At 39.4% G+C, this 20,062-nt stretch overlaps 1 protein-coding gene across 1 annotated transcript; it reads right to left on the bottom strand.

Moving 5' to 3' along the window:
* Nucleotides 1-367: 367 nt before the first annotated feature.
* LOC109996769 (uncharacterized) lies at nt 368-19,388 on the bottom strand. The gene is made up of 18 exons (XM_065960538.1): nt 19,358-19,388; nt 19,236-19,265; nt 18,463-18,505; nt 17,937-18,091; nt 16,620-16,754; nt 15,921-16,109; nt 14,723-14,827; nt 14,372-14,560; nt 11,390-11,494; nt 11,096-11,226; nt 10,532-10,545; nt 8,954-9,042; nt 5,521-5,597; nt 5,099-5,319; nt 3,639-3,795; nt 2,408-2,570; nt 2,223-2,276; nt 368-2,133 (listed from the first exon to the last, which is right to left on the bottom strand). The coding sequence occupies exons 1-18, from the start codon at nt 19,386-19,388 to the stop codon at nt 1,877-1,879; spliced, it is 2,145 nt and encodes a 714-aa protein (XP_065816610.1). The 3' UTR covers nt 368-1,876.
* Between the last annotated feature and the right edge of the window lie 674 nt (nt 19,389-20,062).

Consider the following 20,062-nt stretch of genomic DNA (forward strand, 5'->3'; position numbering starts at 1 on the left):
TTTTTTTTTCACCCAGAAGCAAAAGAATACCAAAGAAAGCAAGAAAGAAGCCAGTGCTTCTGTGAATTTGTATTGGTATTGATCAGAATTGTGCATTTTTAATTGAAAAATTAAAGGATTTTTGCTTGGTATCAGTTTAAGAGCCAGATCAGTTCAGATGAGAATTCAGGGCCTTTCATATTTCTTCCCTGGCTTTTGTGTTTAGTTTTGTTTACGTTGACTGGGTATTACAGAAATCATGTAATACATTTACATGCATTACTTTTTTAGTGGCATTAGTACAAATCATGAATGATTGCAGCCTGCAAAGTGAGGGTACAATGGGAACATTATAAAGATTATTTTTCAAAAACTCAAGTGTGGCCCATAAGGTGTCATAACTGTTTTTATTAAGTAGAAAAACACAAAAGAGTCAGGCACCCACCAAATCCTGTTATTTTTAAGACACATGCGATAAATCAATCAATATAAACATGCAGTTTAAACAGAAAGTATAGTGTGGGAAATAAAATATTCCTTAATTCTAATAGTACAATTAGAGTTTACAGAAGAATGTTCAGTACTGATAAATGTCAAAATAGACTCTGTTTCCAAAACAGTGTAACACATTACAGAAAACACATTCACATGAAAAGTCTGAGACAACAAAGGATAACCGAAATGATAATGTAGAAGTATTTTCAAGGCACAGTTGAACCTTTGGGTGACTGTTAGCATTATAGCATATCTGTAGCCCTGATACAAATCATGTTTGTAATAGTGCAAAGGCTTGTGCAAACACTTGCCACCTCTAACTTGAGTGTGAGAATAAATACATTTAAGCCCAAAGTTTTTAAGGTCAGCTTATTATTTCAAAACACCAAATGTATTAGCTTGTAGCTGTCAAGCTTATGTAGAAATGAAAATAAATATTCTTTCATGACAGAAAATAAATCAGCTACAGGTATTTTGCAAAAACAACAGCTTTTCCCTGTAGTTTATGTCCATTTGTTGGAAATGAATCGAAGCATATACTTAAAAGAGTACAGATCATTAAATCCCCATTCACTTTATAAGACACTTATAGGAGCATTTACACTTTTCGCAACAAGAATTATTATTACAAATATTGCAGTAAATAATTCCAGTAATACTGCTCGACTTCTACATTTTGGAAAGTTTGCTTACTTGAAGTCTTGGCTGTTTTTCTAAATTATGTTTTGGTCATTTCATTGCAAATTTGTTTGGTAAAATGACACACAAGATAGAATCAATTGGTAAATTTCCAAATTAAGGCACAATAACTTATACCCAATGCACTGACAGTAACTGCAATGTGTTCTGACTCACAATATATTTTTGTTTCTCACATTCAATAAAGATTCTCTTTAGCTCGTGATACATCCAGTAATGTCATGTTTTTAGTTTATTGAATGGTGTTAGGTTATAGCTACATTTTATCTTCTTCCCTTTTGGGCAATGTTTTCAGCTCCCTCATCATCTTGGTTTCCACTGTTCCCCCGAACAATGTTTGTAAAGGTAATTCAACTGTGACTCGTTCTGAGACCTTAAACCAAATCTCTTGACTGTAATACTGAGCTCTACTCAGTCATCCAAATCATCATCATCAGTGCTGTACTTTCATACTTCTAAATAACATCATATGTTTCAATAACTATGAATAATGTCCTAAAAGGCTGACCCATAGCTATGGAGTTGTGAAACGGCACTATTAAAGGAAGCGTCAATAGGTAATGTATTGAGCTGTTTAACTACAAACTGCTTAGTAAGGTAGTGTATGTACTTCAGTAATTTTAGTAAAAAGATACTTGAAAGCTTTTCAAGTAAACCGCCTGACACTGACAATGTCTGTTAAAAGAGGTTAACCAGAGGTGGTTTAAGGACGATAACATTTGGAAATAATAAAATGGAGGGACTGGTGAAGAGAGTCATGGGTGAAATCAGTGAAGACATTAACTTGATCAAAAAAGCAGGTTTTCCCAAGGATCAGTTTTGGGGAGTTGCAGTGATCAGGTGCTCTCAGGACGCGAGTCGAGGGCAGATGTATCACAGTGGCATTTCTTCCAAAGATTTTGAACACACTGCTGAACACGATGCTGTGCAGAGACACACTGTCCACAATCCCGATAAGCACTAAACAGGAACATAAATATATTACATTTATTATTAATTACATTTATAACAGTATCTGTTTCCCAGTTCGCATGAAAGTGATATCTTACTTTCTTTGCAGAGATCTTCTTCATTCAGGTTGCTCATCGATACAAGTCTGGGTTCTGTAAAAGGAACATTATATACATCTTTTTAGATCCAGATAGTGACAAAAACACCAAGTTAAAATGTCAACTATCAAGCCTAACTCTCAAGGCAATTAGTCAAAGTGGTGTCCAAGAAAAGCAAAACTGACTTTTAATCGACCTGCCATGACGCTGTCCTGGTTTGTGGACTGGGCTCAGCTTCCCTGCACAACATGACCACAATGACGTGTTGTAGTAGAGGTGACCACAGCAACTGAATCCCGTCTTGGCAGGGTAGAGCACCTCCTTGTGTTCATTTGAGCAGCAAATGTCCTGGATATAAAGTACAATGGTTAGAATAATAGACAGAGCAGGGTCAGTGTTAGGATTGTGCTTCTGTGGTATCTCTGCAGTCCCAGTGAATGTATTTACAGTGAAAACAAGTGCAGCAATATGTAGAGTGTAGCCCTGGAGAAAATGAAAATAACGAAACAAAGGAGCTCTACACAATCTGGACCCCTGCCCCTTCCTCTCCTATATACTGTAGCCTAAATCTCATGTGAGTATTAGCTGAATTGCAAACAACACAAGCACCTGAAATGGGGCTAAACATATCATATTGCATGACATGTAAGTAAACTCTTAAACTGCCATTAAAAGAACATTTTTAATCTCAGCAACCTAAACACCCCTACACTTCCACCATACTTGGCGCCTTCCACTTGGCACACCTCCTTGTAAGCCAATGGCAGGCATTATTTCTGTTTAACAGTTCCTGATTGTGGAAGTGGAGTGTATACAAGGCTGTGGAGCAACAAGTGAGTAACAATCACATATCTGAAAAAAGAATTCAATGTTTTTATGTAACAAAAATACAATCTTTAAAGTTCTTTGACATGCAGTTATACTTACGGTTTGTCAAAGATCAGTCACACTGATTAGTTGTTGCTAGTCATGATAATCTAACATTAACACGGGCCTCTTAGCCGGCTTGATGTTTACTTCAAAGTGGCTGTGTAACATTAATGCGTGCAAGTGTGTACCTTACTCTAGAGCAGGGGATCTTATCTGGTATAGACCAAGGACCCACTACCAAATCCTTCATGAAAATTGGACCTGAATTTGGAATATATTTCAAATTCAGATTTATGTAATTAAAAATGGTGCAGTTTGGACCTTAGACACGTGACAGAACAAAGAAACTGAACAAATCAAAACATTTTGAAGAGCACTTCATAGACTTTTTGACACCGTTTCTTTTTTCCAGGCACACATTCCAAATCCAAATCCAGTTTGGAACCACTGCCCTGGAGGGTACGGCGTAGCCCTGTGACACGCTGAATGCGTTTAGGTTACAAACATAATGATGACAGTAACTACGGATGTTATCAGAAAACCTACCGATGATTTCTGCAAGCTGGATCCGCAGCATTGTGCTTCATGTGCCGAAATTTCAGATGACAGGTGGTACAGTGTCCCTGCGCAGCACTTCTTCTGTTTGTTCTTAATGTTGTAGGCTTGAACCCCACAGCAGCGCTTGTTTTCTTCTTTGGAATGTCTGTGTGGATACAGGTTTAGCAGTGAGTGTCACATCAGGGGAGTGAGATGAAGAAATTATTATAATTGTATTGTGATCATTTAAAGATAGATGGTCTAAAAAGGGGGCTATGGATGTGAGATTGACATCACTTCTGCAACACAGTGTCTAAAATGATATGTTCAGCCACTGTACTGTTGTATCACAGTAGTGATCATTACTAAAAGGGGGGGGAAGACTTGAAGCATAAAAATCTGAGTAAAATGCATGTTATGCTGTTAGTGTTAGAAGGTGTACTGATTAAAATAAAATATCTATTTAAATAGAAAATCATGTATCAGACAGAAATGACTAAAAACACTGCTGAAAAGCACCAGTGAACCAAACTGACTCAGAACAGCGTGGAAATATTATCAATCAAAACACATGTAGATTAGCAAGTTAGTTTTTTCTCTCCAGGCAGATTTTGAAAAAGAAAAAAAAAAAAAAATTCAGTCAATACAGTGCTGACTGTAAATCTAAAACTGTGACCTAAAACTAAGAAGCTGAAAATCAACCGGGTGTATTAATAACTTATGTGAATTAATCACGGCTATTGACTACTTTCAAATTTTTTTTAAAGATTTATTTTTGGGCTTTGTTTTGCCTTTTTAATGCAGAGTCAGGACAGTGGATAGAATCGGAAACCAGGGAGAGAGAGTGGGGAATGACATGCGGAAGGAGGCCACGGGTGGAAGCGAGCCCGGGCCTACCGCTCCAGAAGAGAGCCTCAATACATGGGACGCGCGCCCTAACCATTGCGCCACCAGCGCGCCCCTACATTCACATTTTAAAGACATTTCATTGTTAGGAAAGAGTATTTCTCTGAACTCCAAAAGCAAGAACAAAATGTATTATGACTTAAATATTAGGCCCCGTCCAAATATGGTAAACCTTTGTGTGAGGAGAAGTCATAACATACACGTGAAAAACATACAGTCAGCCAGAAAAATACAAAAATTAAGAGAAAGCAGCTGACCCAGCCGTACAGACATTCCCTGACTCAGTAGCTGGGTGCATTTTAAAGGTTAAAAGGAAACAGTGGTCTGGAAAGATACTGGAATTCCTGCCTGTCTCAGACACTGATTTTTTTCCCCCGCCCCTCCTTGTCTGAGATTCTCTATTCCCTCATGCACAGACTCTTTTAAACACTTTGCAAGCCACAGCACACAGAGCCCGACAAATACACCAACAAAGCTGATTCAACAATGAGGGTTACAATTTCACTGAATGTCATCAGTATTTTTTTATGGATAAACATCAACAGAGATGCACGCATAATCACCTGTGTCCATTGCAGCAGATTTCTCTATGAGGATTGTAGAGTTCTGTCCCACAGCTGTGTTGTCCTGGTGAGCCATGAAACTTATTACAACATATAGTCCCTTTAGATTGGAGGTAAGGAACACTGATGTCTGAACACTCCTCTCCATCCTTTCTGTCTGTTTCCAGATCAAAACAAAGGACTTTGTGCTGTACCAAGCTGTTCTGCGTCGCTCCGCAGCCCTGGAAGAGAGAGAGATTTTTTTTAATAAAAAGGGTGCGGAAGAGCAGAAACAAGGGGGCACGGTCGGTCATAACCACACTCAAATGCAATAACATAATAATAACATATAACGTTGTAATGATGACAGCGTGTATTTAAACTGTTAACATCATTCACTCATCTGAGCACATAAGATAGAAAAAGGGTCAGTGGTACATTACCTGATCCAAAGACTTCCACTCAGATATACAGCCAGCACAGCAGACATGTGAACATGTGGGGTCAATATTACCCTGACCTAGACAGAGGATAGTTGATACAAGATGGATCAATTCAAGCAGAACAGAAAAAAACAGCGGAGTTTAAACATGTGCAGAGGGTGTGGGCATGAAGAAAATGATTCAGAGGGTTAGACCAAGACAAACCAATTTGATAAACAGGGCTGACATTTAATAAGTGCTGAAAAACTGGTTTTCTGGCTCCTTTGATAAACACCCACATCCTATCTTCCCAGAGTAGAAAGGCTGTAGAACTGTGTGTGAACAGTGTTTCAATATTCACATCTGAACAAAACAAAGACATGAGCTGATCTGCAGTCATAGGAAAAAGCAGCTTTACGAGGCACCGGGTGTGTGTATTGCGCCTGTCTGATGGCACAAGTCGCCACAGGGGAGGGCTAAGGCTCTCTTGTTGTTGGATCTCACCATGATGTCATGCATTAATTATAACAGTAGTTCGGGGTTACAGCGTTCCCTGTTTCAATGACCTGCAGGATGGAATCTTAATCTCACTTTCAGATGGTTCGTGTCCAACTGAACAACTCCCTGAGATCTGGCAAATACAAAAAGCTAAAATAAGAATTCATGACTCTACATGCTGTTATTGAAATTCTTATGGAGTCAGTCATTGGACAGGAAAGTCGTCAGACAGTGTTATATTTTGTGTTCCTGTGTAATGGAGTTAATGATTCCACTTGCCATCACTTGGCATAGAATGTCTTTATTTGACTATTTCTATTGTTTAAATACCGTTTATAATTAATTCTAATGAGTATCCACTGGGACTCTGTGTAACATAAGCGCCCTCTGCTTGTGCCCCTGCAGACTTGAGCGGTGCAACCCGTGTATCTTTGCCAGTCTGCACTATGCTGTCCCCGTGGTAAGTTTGTGTATATGAGCTCCGCTAAAATACTATAAAATATGTTCATTTTTCTTGATAAAAGTAATATTTTTCTATTTCACATGTTTGAGAGAAGCTCCGAAATTATTGTAAAACTTTTCTGTGACCATATTACTATGTTTTTGAGTCATTTAGGCTCATCACATGTGTTTTGCTAGCTAAAATGTAACTTCTGATCTCCGTGGTGTAGCTTGCTTAACAGGTTGCTCAATTATTTGTTCTTATATTTTAGCAATGTTGCGAGCTTATTACTACAAGAGTGGCTGTGAGAGACCGCATGTGCTTCTGTTGTTATCAGATTAAACGGCGTGCTGGTGCCAAAAGTAAAAGTGTTTGAATGATTCATCACACAACGCAAGAGAGAGTACACAACCGCTACACCTTGATACTTCCAAAGTGAAAGTTCAGCTAAAATGTTAACACCAAAGAACAGAGGCAAGTCTCTACTTTTGTTTTCTGATCCATGTTTTCAGAGGTCTTTTCCTTCTGCAGTGTGCAAGTTAGCTGCTGCCCACTCTGATTGCTTTGAGAGAGTAAATCATTTTTGTGCCTGATGTCTTCACAACAAAACAACTGTATTGTTCATAGTTCATCAGCCTACACTTACATTAACCTGACCTCTAACAGCTGTGTGAAATACAACTCCAGCTGGAAGGAAAATATGTTTAAGTAACGTGAAAATTCACAACATTAGTATTTTCTTTCTTTTACCCGTGACCTCAATCCTTCCCTAACTTACACCATACTCACATTCATACCTTAATCTAACCAAGTCTTAACAATTGCAGTGGCAATAAATGAGTTGTAAAACTGTTAAATGTAACAATGTAGTTTGGATTTCTTTAAATGGAAAAGTTTTCTATGGAACAGATGATGCCCTGAAGGTAAAGGTGTCAGCTCAGAAAGTCTGTTTTTTTTTTCCTAAGCTGTCACGTCTCAATAACAACCACTTCAAAACATCAAATGCTTGGGCGAATTTTTGGAAGAAGCTTTCCTTGAGGATCTTGGCCAAAAACAACTGATGCTGATTCGCTAGCTCATTTTGGCTTGACACATTCCTTAAAAGTAACACCCAAAAAAAACTTCCACAGGCACAGAGTTCAGTATGTAGAGAAACAGTCCTGTGCTGTAACAAATAAAGATTTCTCTCTCTTTACTCACAGACTTAATGTTCTTATGTTCTCCAAATATGTTAAAGGAAATATTGTAGTCTCTCCTTGTAGTTAGTAAATGTTAGCGTGTTCATAAGTTGCATTGAATGGTGGCTTTTTTTATTTTTAGGACACACCAACTCTGCAGCAACAGCTCTTTGCCAGTCATGCTGTTTGATCATCATTCTCTGTCAGTCTTGTTGTATCGGCCAGTTTTTCTGTGGATCATTGTGCTGAAAGGTTTGTGGTGAGGTTGGACTCGGTAAGTTGGTGTTCCCCTACATTTGCTACACATACTTAGTTGACTTTGTTAGAAACACTAGGTAAGTGTGGTATGTGCCACCTACAGTATGTGGTTTTATCTTTCAATATTTTTTAGTCAGGTTTGTGTTTGGATTACTTTTACATGAGGTTAGAGACTAGTTAAGTCCGGTTTTGTTTTGTTGAGTTGATTTATTTGGCACAACCACTTTGTCCAATCCTCACCCCCACCTTGTTCATTAAATTCAGTTTTTTTTGTATAAGATAAACATTCTCTTACTCTTTGGCTTTGTCAGTTTCTTTGGTTGTCTGTTACCAGGGACTTAAAATGACATGCACAAAAGGAGCCACAGGTCGGATTGGATCCCCGGCCGCCTGCTTGGAGGACGACAGCCTCCATACATGGGACACGCTCACTAACCATTGCGCCACCAGTGCCCCAAATGGTGGCTTTTTATTAGGGTACAGACTGATAGGGTGCCGGTGGCCTAGTGGTTAGTTTGAGTGCCCCTTGTATAGAGGCTACAGTCCTCAAGCAGGCAGCCCGGGTTCAAATACAACCTGTGGCTCCTTTACCATATTTAATTTTCAACTCTCTATTTCCCTGATTTCCAAAGCGATCCACTGTCCTGTCTCTTCCATAAAAGCATAAATACCTTCCCTCCCCCAACATTATATGATAAAGGTTTGAAACTTCAGTTAGATATTACACAACAGTTCATATTGTTTGACTTCCCTTCAAGCAGAATGTCTTCTTAGAGGACCTGAACTGGCATGTTTATTACTTTGTTTATCATTTCACACTTTCATCCCTCAGGGGTTCCTGGATGCAGCTATGATGAGCTAATGTCTGCTGCTGAATATATGACATACAAGGTATACGACTTGCATACAGTATTCTCTGGAGAACAAAAAAAGTTCACACTCAGCTCTGTCTGCTTGGTTCCTGTTGTCTTATCTGTGCTGCACTCAAACACAATCTAGTCGGTAGGCTCCTCTTTATGCCAGATAACAGATAACACTGCATAAGCAGCACTCAAATAAACAAAACCACCTGTCATACCTGAAGGCTGCGTCTTGTCTCTCTCACAGCAGAGGTATCCAGTCCCGCTGAAACATGATGACCCGCACAAAATATTGTGTGTTTCAGGACTGTGAATGTGCACAGATAAGCACAAATAAACAATAGTTAGTTTTAGTCATCATTTATCAGCTGCCACACATCTTGTGGAGGCAAATAGAGGAAAATATGATAACAGTGAGGGGAAATGCCACACGGGTAAAGCTTGTTCCAAAATGAGGGTGAACTTTGGGTTGGCTTTCACCAGCGTACGTGGAGTTGGCCTGCTTTCTGTTGGACAAGCAGGTGCCAAACACAGAAAGTTAGCTTTTGCTAATTCGCTAAATGATCTGCTCTTCCAACAACAACAATTAATGTTGGAAGAGCAATAATCTCAGGTAGCTTGCAGTGTGGATACAAGCATGAAACGTACATGCCAAGTCATACAGTTGGCGTGCCTCTCTGGTGGCAATTTGCCCAGTTTGAATGACTACCTTTACTGGAAGTGAAGACGTGGGATTACAGTAACCCAACAAAACAAACATGTAGAGAGGCTCCAAAAGAAACTGCAGTGCAGAACACAATCTATGATCAATACAATATACTTTCTATTGTATAAGGGCAGACCTGACACAGGTAAAATAATGCAGTTTCTGTCATTCCATCTGATGTCAGTGTTTTTATGACAATTGTGCTGTGGTTGACTAAACATTCCTGTTGGAAGGGAACATGTGTTAGTGTTTTGGAAGTTTATTTGATTTTGAGAAATATTTGCAGTGTTTTGGTGGACATAGTGTAATGTGTTTTTTTGTGTATTATTGTATTTTGAAAATTAGTGTTGAAGTATAGATTACAATGTGTGATTTTGAGCATCAAATTAACCGTTTTGCCAATTGTGTGTTGTAGGTGTGTTGGTGCGTTAAGAGTTTAGAAAAATTGTTAAACGTTTTGAATTTATTTTTTTACAATAGCAATATGACTCTTGTTTTGTGCATAAAAGTTCTTTGCAGTTTTGAAATGTAACATACATCGGTGTATGTACAACTTAGAACAAGTTGTGATCATTTTTAAGGTAAAAGCTGAACTTGTTGAATTGAAACACTAGTCAGAATATTGAATATAGCTCATCATTAAACAATAGTCGTTGGTGTCAGTACAAGACTTAAAAACTTGACTTACCGTTTGGGTTGAGCTCCTTTCTAAAAATATATATGGAAGAAAAAACACAGAAATATAGAAATCTTAGTGGGCAAACTAATACTTCACTGCTTTGTTCCTTTTCCTCATTTATCAATACAAGGCAATCCAACAAAAACAAAAAAAAACATTCCCAGGGCTCCATGGTGAAGTTGTAACATCAGTGTTGCAACACTTGCAACAAGAGGATTGGAGTTACACAGGTGGCTCTCTGTATGTTAGATTGTGTTACAATCAGTAGATATGTTTTGGACATTACTATTATGGTAACTATGGTTACAGTTCTGGGCAGCTTTGTGCGCAGCTGATGAGACACCATGAATCACAACAAAAAGACTAAACAAAAACTAAAGATAGTAGGGTGTTAGGTAGGATATGTCTTACCTGTTGTTGCACACCTGTGGACATAAAGCACAACATGTTTTTAGTACATGTTCATGACAGCACTAACTATGATTCTTCACAGCATAATACAACTGTTCTTATTCTCAGCACCCTGTACAGTCGGAAAACTAAACAAAAACAAGCTAGCTGACATGAATAAATCCAGTACGTGTGCTCTGCCTCAGATAGATGTAATAGAATGGTTTTAAACCAACATGGAGGTCCCACTAACCATGTTCTTAGACACAACTGCTCTTAAATTATAAAACAGAAATAGGAAGCTTTACAGTCAATTATGATCTACGAGGACCTTTAATGATCAACCTGTTGATGTCATAATTCAAAGTAACAATTTTTATAACCGGGCTGTACTGAGTAGATGAACTTAAAAATGTGTACATTGAAAAAAAACACTACAATACTGAGAAGCAGTCAGAACTAAAACAAAATTTTCATAGATTTACAGGAAGCTGTGTAAAGCAGTTAAAGGGATTATTCATACGCACCCGACAATTCCTCAGAGCATGTGGAATTAATAGGTTGTATCTTCAAAGCGTTATCCACCAAACAGCAGCGCTGAGTCATTTTGTTGTACTGGCCCTTCTGTCCACAACACTCGTGGTTACTGGACTTTCTCTTCAGGATCTTCTTTACATTAAGACCACAACACAACTGGTTGTCTTCATCATATGTCTCTGGGGAAAGAATCAGGATTATTCAGTATCACATTAACCTCATCCAATATCACAACTGGCCTGATGTAGTCAGTGTGTGTTTAGTTTTACTTCTGTTAAATACTTCTTAGTTTTTTCCCCGTCTAATTCAAAGGATTGTCTTCTTTTCTCCTGCTCTACTCACCATTACCGCAGCATTTGGAAGCTGGTGTTGGTTTGGCTACTAGAGATGATTCACAGCACAGTTCGTTGCGTTCGTCATATGTCTTCTGTCCACAGAGAGCTGACACTGTTTCATTTGGAAAGATGGCAAAGATGGTTGGTACACAGGCATACATATACTATTAAGTCAAGATACAGGCATTACACACCTCCCTGATGTTACAATACCATTTAAAATATGTTTAAGGGAATGGGAAATGTGTGAAGGTCCCTGTGCAGGGTGCTATCTTTTAGCAGCCCGGGTTCAAATACAACCTGTGGCTCCTTTACCATATTTAATTTTCCACTCTCCATTTCCCTGATTTCTAAAGCTATCCATTGTCCTGTCTCTTTCATAAAAGCATAAATACCTTCCTTCCCCCAACATTAAAGAACCCATATTATGCCCTTTTTCAGGTTCGTATATTTAATCCATGTACCTACTTTTGTACGTTCACAATAGCTAAAGTCCGAAAAAAAAGTGTCTGTTTTAATGTACTGCTCCTCCTTGCTCCCTCTACACTCTGGGTGCGTTCGAATTGTCCCTCCCATCTCCTTTCACTATCCACTTTACCTTAACCCCGAGAAAACGTCATAAGGTTAAGGAAAGATGTTAGGAGCATTCCTAAAGGACTTAAGGAAAGGCGATCTCGTTGCTCTGACAATCCAACCGCATTTTCCACTAGGCGACGTCATTAAATGCGACAGGCCGGCGGAGGTTAATGACGTGGGTCTGCCGTGTTGAAACTACAATGTTCAGAAAATGGACTCCAAAAAACACATCTAAAAAAAACTTTTTCTGTGCCTTCTTACTGGTGAAATAATCTTAATTACCACAAGGTTGGGATTGAAATAAAAGAAATATAGGCTACCAGGCTACAAGTAACAAAAGTGAAACCTTCAGCTTCCTGTCCAATCAGAAATCAACATAAATGATTGTATGAAATTAATTGTTACATTTATGTAAGATATAACCTACACATAATGTTTTAAGCATACAAATGTACAACTGCACAGCATTCTTAAGTGAATGAAATATGTTGAATAAAACATCATCTGGATAAAAATGTCTTTTATCTTTTTAACTCTTACATGATCTATGTCATTTTACTATCATCGTTAATGTTCGTGAACGGTCGGATGCGCGACTCGCTTTAAATGTTGCGGCCGCAAGGAATTGTGGGGCGGCATATCTCATCTCCTTTGGTAAAGGATGGTCCAGTGTATCCTATGCTAAAGGAGGTTATAAAGGAAGCATTGACCCACCTTTCCTTAACTTTTAGAGAATTTAAACGGCTTTTATCATGGTCGCCACTTAAATGCTTCCGGGGTTAAGGTAAAGTGGATAGTGAAAGGAGATAGGAGGGACAATTCGAACGCACCCTCTGAGTCCGTCAGCTGCACTCTGTTGAGCCCACACTGTTAGACCCCACGTGGGCCAAGTCTGCTCTGATTGGTCTGCCGATCCGCTCTGTCGTTATTGGTCAGTTGCTCAGCACGCGTCTCAGAAATTTCAGCATGAGCTGCAGGGCTTGCCACAACGAGCCAATGGGCTAAGATCAGTGATCTCACACTGACAAAGACGTCGGACTGACAAATTTTTATCGAGGGGGGCTAGAACCAAGCGTTACATGCAGCTAATGCTACAGCTAACAGGAGGAGGTAGGAGAAGCCGCGTTTCCGTGGACTTTGAATTTTTGCACATAGATGTGCCTAAACATGCACAGGACACTTGGAAAACACACTAAAGAGCATATAAAACCAGAAAAAGCATAATATGGGACCTTTAAATGATAAAGGTTTGAAACTTCAGTTAGATATTACACAACAGTTCATATTGTTTGACTTCCCTTCAAGCAGAATGTCTTCTTAGAGGACCTGAACTGGCATGTTTATTCCTTTAATTATCATTTCACACTTTCATCCCTCATGGGTTCCTGGATGCAGCTATGATGAGCTAATGTCTGCAGCTGAAAATACGACGTACAAGGTATACGACTTGCATACAGTATTCTCTGGAGAACAAAAGAAGTTCACACTCAGCTCTGTCTGCTTGGTTCCTGTTGTCTTATCTGTGCTGCACTCAAACACAATCTAGTCGGTAGGCTCCTCTTTATGCCAGATAACAGATAACACTGCATAAGCAGCACTCAAATAAACAAAACCACCTGTCATACCTGAAGGCTGCGTCTTGTCTCTCTCACAGCAGAGACACAACTGCTGTCATTGATCTCTCACTCTGGCTCCCTCCTGATTGAGGTTCATTCCTTTCACCTGCTCTCACCTGCACACCAGCTCTCCATCTCCTCATCAACTCAGCAGTATATATACCCCGGCTCTCCATGCACTCATTGCCAGATCGTTGTATCAACTACTGCGGTAGACGACGTCTCGGGCTAATTAGGATTTTGAAAGATCTTTGAAATTAATCTTTTGTGCTTGTTTTAGTTTTTGAGTCCCATCCTGTTTTTTCCTTTGCTTCAGGATCACCATTCACCCACCTGCCTTCCTGCTCAGCCATCTACCTCAACCTGCTCTCTGGACTCAAAACTGCTCAGCCACACTCACACCCCAACTCTAGTCTGGTCAGCCTTCATCCCCTTCACTCTGCTAACCTCCAGAGTCTTCAACCTATCTTCATCTCCATTTGCCACAATAAACCTCATTACCAATCAACCCCGCTGTTTATGTGTCCTGCATCTGGGTCCTAAATTCCCTGGTCGTAACAACTGCTCTTAAATTATAAAACAGAAATAGGAAGCTTTACAGTCAATTATGATCTACGAGGACCTTTAATGATCAACCTGTTGATGTCATAGACCGGGCTGCACTGAGTAGTTGAACTTAAAAATGTGTACATCAAAAAAAACACTACGATACTGAGAAGCAGTCAGAACTAAAACAAAATATTTCATAGATTCACAGGAAGCTGTGTAAAGCAGTTAAAGGGATTATTCATACGCACTCGACAATTCCTCAGAGCATGTGGAATTAATAGGTTGTATCTTCAAAGCGTTATCCACCAAACAGCAGCGCTGAGTCATTTTGTCGTACTGGCCCTTCTGTCCACAACACTCGTGGTTACTGGACTTCCTCTTCAGGATCTTCTTTTCATTAAGACCACAACACAACTGGTTGTCTTCATCATATGTCTCTGGGGAAAGAATCAGGATTATTCAGTATCACTTTAACCTCATCCAATATCACAACTGGCCTGATGTAGTCAGTGTGTGTTTAGTTTTACTTCTGTTCAATACTTCTTAGTTTTTTCCCCGTCTAATTCAAAGGATGTTTTCTTTTCTCCTGCTCTACTCACCATTACCGCAGCATTTGGAAGCTGGTGTTGGTTTGGCTACTAGAGATGATTCACAGCACAGTTCGTTGCGTTCGTCATATGTCTTCTGTCCACAGAGAGCTGACACTGTTTCATTTGGAAAGATGGCAAAGATGGTTGGTACACAGGCATACATATACTATTAAGTCAAGATACAGGCATTACACACCTCCCTGATGTTACAATACCATTTAAAATATGTTTAAGGGAATGGGAAATGTGTAAAGGTCCCTGTGCAGGGTGCTATCTTTTAGTTTCAGACGAAAAATAAACATTCATGCCAGATACGTAAACAAATCTTATGTTGTGACTTAAAAATATATATGAAGAAGTGATCACAATGCCATCTAAAGACCAACCAACCCAAATGAAGTCTGACATGACAACGCAGGACCTTTAGCACCCATAGATGTACAATATGCATGAAAATTCCACCCTGGTACATGTAAAAAGCAGAGGCCAGCTCTAGGCATCAGTGAAATAGTCAATCGAGTAAAGCATCCCGCTCTAGGGGGCGCCGACGTGGGCCCCAAACACTTTGAATGTAGCCCTATGTTACAGCTCCAGCCGCACCCCGTCTCCTGTGTTTGGCGTGCGCGTTGGCCTGATTTCATTCACCTGTGCTGCTGCTGCTGGTGAACCCTGATAGGTAAGGAGCTGCAACAAGACATTCAACCAATCAAAAGGGGAGCACCTGTCCACTGACACCTTAAGAAGCTTTGCCAGCTCGACAGTTTTAGGAAAGCTCTGTTTGTTTTCAGCTTGCCTCTCGTTGTCTTTCCTATTTGTTTGTAAAATCATGTATGTTCTGAGGCCCTCGTTCTATTGTGTGAACTGAGACAGCTTTTAGTTTTGTTAAGTAAACACACACACACACATTTTACTGTGTTATTGAATTGGGCAGCACTCTTTGGCCATTTCAATTAGCCTCACCTTTTTGTTGCTGTGTCACAGTTTTACTTCTTTTTTAATAAATAATTTACCAAAACCATCTCCTTTTTATGATGCTTCCCTTTTCCCCTACTAGCCAGGTCGTAACCCCCTACACCCTACCGAAGAACACAGATTTTTTATCCCACTTTTGCCCTAAAAAGGGAAAAACAGCTGGGAATTCATTTAAAAAATATGAATTCAATACATTGCATAAAACTGCGTTTAAAAATTGTAAGGTGAGACTCACCTGACTCCTCTCTACAATTGCTGGAGTTAATGGAATGTATCACTAAAGAGCCATCCTTCAGGCAGCAGTGCTGAGTCACACGGTCAAACTGGTCATGTCCGCAGCACTGGTGGCGATCGGAAATTCTCAACAGGATCTTCTTATTATCACCGAGACCACAACACAGCTGTGTATCTTTATCAAAAGCATCTGTAGAGAAGATTGGAATGATTCTTTAAAACGTATCACTTTAACCTCAGACATACCTGCTGGCTACAAGTTATCTTTTACACCACCAGCTTTTGCACAGAACAAGAACAGAACATCACTTTTACAGTGTAAAGTGGTAATAATCTTTTGAGTCTTGAAATCGTCAGAAAATCAAATCTGCATGTAGGAAACACCAGAACAGTTGTGAGTAATCATTTTCAGATGAAACAAACCAAGGTTTCAGGTTCTGTAGCTGAGCTTCACTGTTGCCTTCCTCTGGATGAAAAGTTGAATAGATCTAAACATGTCCATCTTGTATGTCTAATTATACTAATTGGTAAACTACTAATTTACATTTATCAGTCAATCACAACCGAGGATATTTAGTTGAGATGGTATAAATCACACAAGTTAATACTGAAATAGGATATATATATTCCTCTTCTGTATGATGAAAAGTGTGTTTTAAAAAGGCTTTAAACCCAACAATCATGTCCACTGTCTACTAACCTTCACCACAACACTGTGCGTTTGCTGTAGGCTTGTCTTTGACGGTTGACTGACAGCATATTTCATTGAGTGGGTTGTAGGCTTTCAGACTACAGCAACAGGACACACTCTGGCTCAGACCCTCTGTAACATTAGCTGCAAACACAGACATGACGTCAAGACCCACAAAGCACAGCAACACAGTTACAGCAGGAAGTGCTTTTGTCAGCATGTGGAAGTTCCCAGTTGAATGAAAAGACAAACAGTTTAGACGGCCTTATTTGTACCTCACCCGTCATAAAAATGACAGATTTTAAGGCAGATGAGCTATAAAATGACAGGCTATAATACAAAAGAGAGTTGGTGTTTTCTTTTCTGTTAGCCAGTATGTTCTTAACAGTCACTTGTTGATTATGTGAAATCTTTTTTCATCAGAGTGTTATTTACAGATTTTTATTTCAATGGGAAAATGACTAAACCCCAAAATCAGTAAAACCATGGATCATAAATAAGACGAGAATACCTGTGACGATGATCTCAAACACAAGTCTGATTCAAGTTTCATATCTTTAACTGCTGAATTCTTTACAGTTATTGTTGGACATCGCCTTCATAGCCACTATGATTGAGTTAGATCCCTATATATAGCTTGCACTCTCCTGGGTAGGGTATCGGTTGTGTACTGTTGGTTGGAACTTGTGGTCTTCCAGCTAATAGAGCACATGTGATGTTCTGGAGACGACTGGCTTGCCAATATAATTGTTATATGTGCTAAATATGTGCAGCTGGCTTCTCCAAAACAATGCCAAAACTGTGGAATCACCCAATTGGCTAAGATTGTCAAATGTCAACAGATGTGGATCTCAGATACAACTTTGCGCAATGAATAAGTGATGCAACAGCAGATCAACACTCAACCTCTTGTATTTATAATTGACGAGGGTACGACTTAGCAAGGAGGGAGTTTTTCTTCCTGATATCCTGTGACAGAACCATGCTGTTACCATTTTTCAACCATCTCTCAGCTCAAACAACCTATTTGAACTTCTCAGCATGTTCTTTGGTAAGTTGCGTCACATGCTAGCAATGGGGGTCGCTAAAACACTTGAGTTAAGTTATTCATAGGAGTTTTTATGACTTTTGAAACATAGTGTATATCAATTGTATTGGCTTTGTTTGTTTTGTTAGTCACGAGTCATAAGGGTTTAAGCTATCCTAACAGTGTAACAATATTGTAACTACTTAAATGTACATGCTCCGTGATTAGAAAGCTGCCTCCTCATTTTTTTCTGTGTCTAGCATCCTCAACTGGTTGTAACACAAATGTGCTGCAGTTACCTTTTACTTCTTGTCTGAGTTCAGCTTTACAACAGGTGGCCTCTGCTGAGTTGAAGGACTGATTTCCACAACATGAAAGTCCTGCTCCTGGATGGAGGTTATTCTCACAGCACACAGCCTCACGGGTGTCATACTCTATTCCCTTACAGGTTTTTCTGCAATCAAGGAAAAAATAAACCAAGAGATATTCTCTTACAATCAATAGACACCACTTTAAATATAAAGAAAATTATTTTTTCTTACACAATTGTTTTGGTTCCCTGTCATGTCAATGCACATTTTACCATATCCTTTACAATGCTGCCCTCTTATGGAATTTAGGTAAAACAGTTTAAATAGTTGCACAGGTGTACATCTTCATGTTAAGTGCTATGGTCAGATATGATATATATCGGGCTTTATCGGCAAATAGCCCATCAGTGCTTCCTATATGCTTCTCTATCTGTCACCACAAACACTTTTGTACTGTTGCACAATGGCCCCAAACACTTTTCCTCACACACCCACAAAGAAGGGGAATGCCTACCTGTAACAGTTGCTTTTAAAGGCACATGAACCCTTGGCTGACTCTGTCAACAAAAACACAAGTTTAAAGTTGTAAGAGATGGGTAGGAAAATAAGGAGAAGTGGCTAAATATGTTCAAGCATTATGAAAACCACATTTAAATTAGGTGAAAGTGCAAAGGCAACCGGACTTGCTTTCTTACAAGTGAATAAGCCACTTGTATTGCAAAGTGGCAATCCAAGTGGGCTATTTATGGCAGATAGGCTAGTGCCAACTCTCTAAACATAAGTTCTGCTGCTACGATTTAAAGGGTATTTCCTAGTTTCATGACAGGTGTAGACAATCGAATCCACGCCCTTAAACAACGCTGCGTTACTCGTCCTTTTACCTTTAACTGTCATCATGACAGCAGGTCACAGCATTACGCAGACGCAAGCTCAAGCGCCATCTCTTTAGGTGGTGGAGAAAATGAAAGATATCTTGCATACCATCACATAGGGGGAATGCAAGAAGGAAATAACATTTTTTCATTTAAGTTCCAAAACCCATCTCTCAGAGTCTTACACTATTCTTTTAATATGATGACATAGCCTATAGGCTATACACCACACACACACACACACATACTCACACAGACTGAGGCTCCCAAAGCTACGATAGCATCACACCAAGGGTGAGTACAGTAATAAAAAAGTACCTCCAGGTACACTCTGTAACATCAGCTGCAGAAATCATCACATGACCCTACACCATAAGCGGAGACAAACAGCCAAATGAATGAGCGCCACACTTACCGCACACAATTAAACCAAAGGTCAGCCACACTGTGGAACCAAATAACAGGACAAAATTTATTCAAGATCTGTCAGTTTCAGAAATTAAAACAAACTTGTGCGAAGAAGAATCCATATCCTACCCAAACCGAAATCCACTGACAGAGAGAACATGTTTGAGCCTGCTTGAAGCATCAGAGCGTTACAACTGCGGAGTTTGAGATGCGCAACTAAATATATAGAGATAATTATCCTACAATTTCAATTAGCCCCTCCTCCAGCGTGGTACCACCTAAAGAAGACACCCATAAACCTTGTTTGTCAAACGTGCTCGATGCATGCACCGCCCAAAATGTGTACCAACAAAAATCGTTCACAGTAACACATTCAATTAGGTTAATAATTTAGTCCCACATACCTTTAGTTTAGAAAAGTGTAGCCTACCTGTTTGTCATTAAGTAAACAACAAACTTCAGCAGCATTAACGTTAGATATCCTTCAGGCTACTCTCCCTTTAGTGTGAGAATGAGAGAATAAAAGAAAACGAAAGGGATTGGTCTGGCGAAAGATGAGCAGTAAAACCAGCTGATTTGCTTTTGTCCCACGGTTCATAACATGTTCTATTCTGACATGTCATCTATTAAACATGCTGTTTTTTGAAAGTGACTCAATAGCCTGCAGTTGTCACTTTTCTCCATGGCGCACTCACACCAGCACTAACGTTTCTATCATGTTCACTCCACTTGGATCCTTTCCTGCTGACACATGTCATGGAGCTATAGAGATAAAGTGGTCAGTGGAAAGTCAGGGTGAAAGAAATCCAATTTTTACATCTTTAAATAATAAAA

This window comes from Labrus bergylta, chromosome 11 (assembly GCF_963930695.1).
Source record: "Labrus bergylta chromosome 11, fLabBer1.1, whole genome shotgun sequence".
Lineage (NCBI taxonomy): Eukaryota > Metazoa > Chordata > Actinopteri > Labriformes > Labridae > Labrus > Labrus bergylta.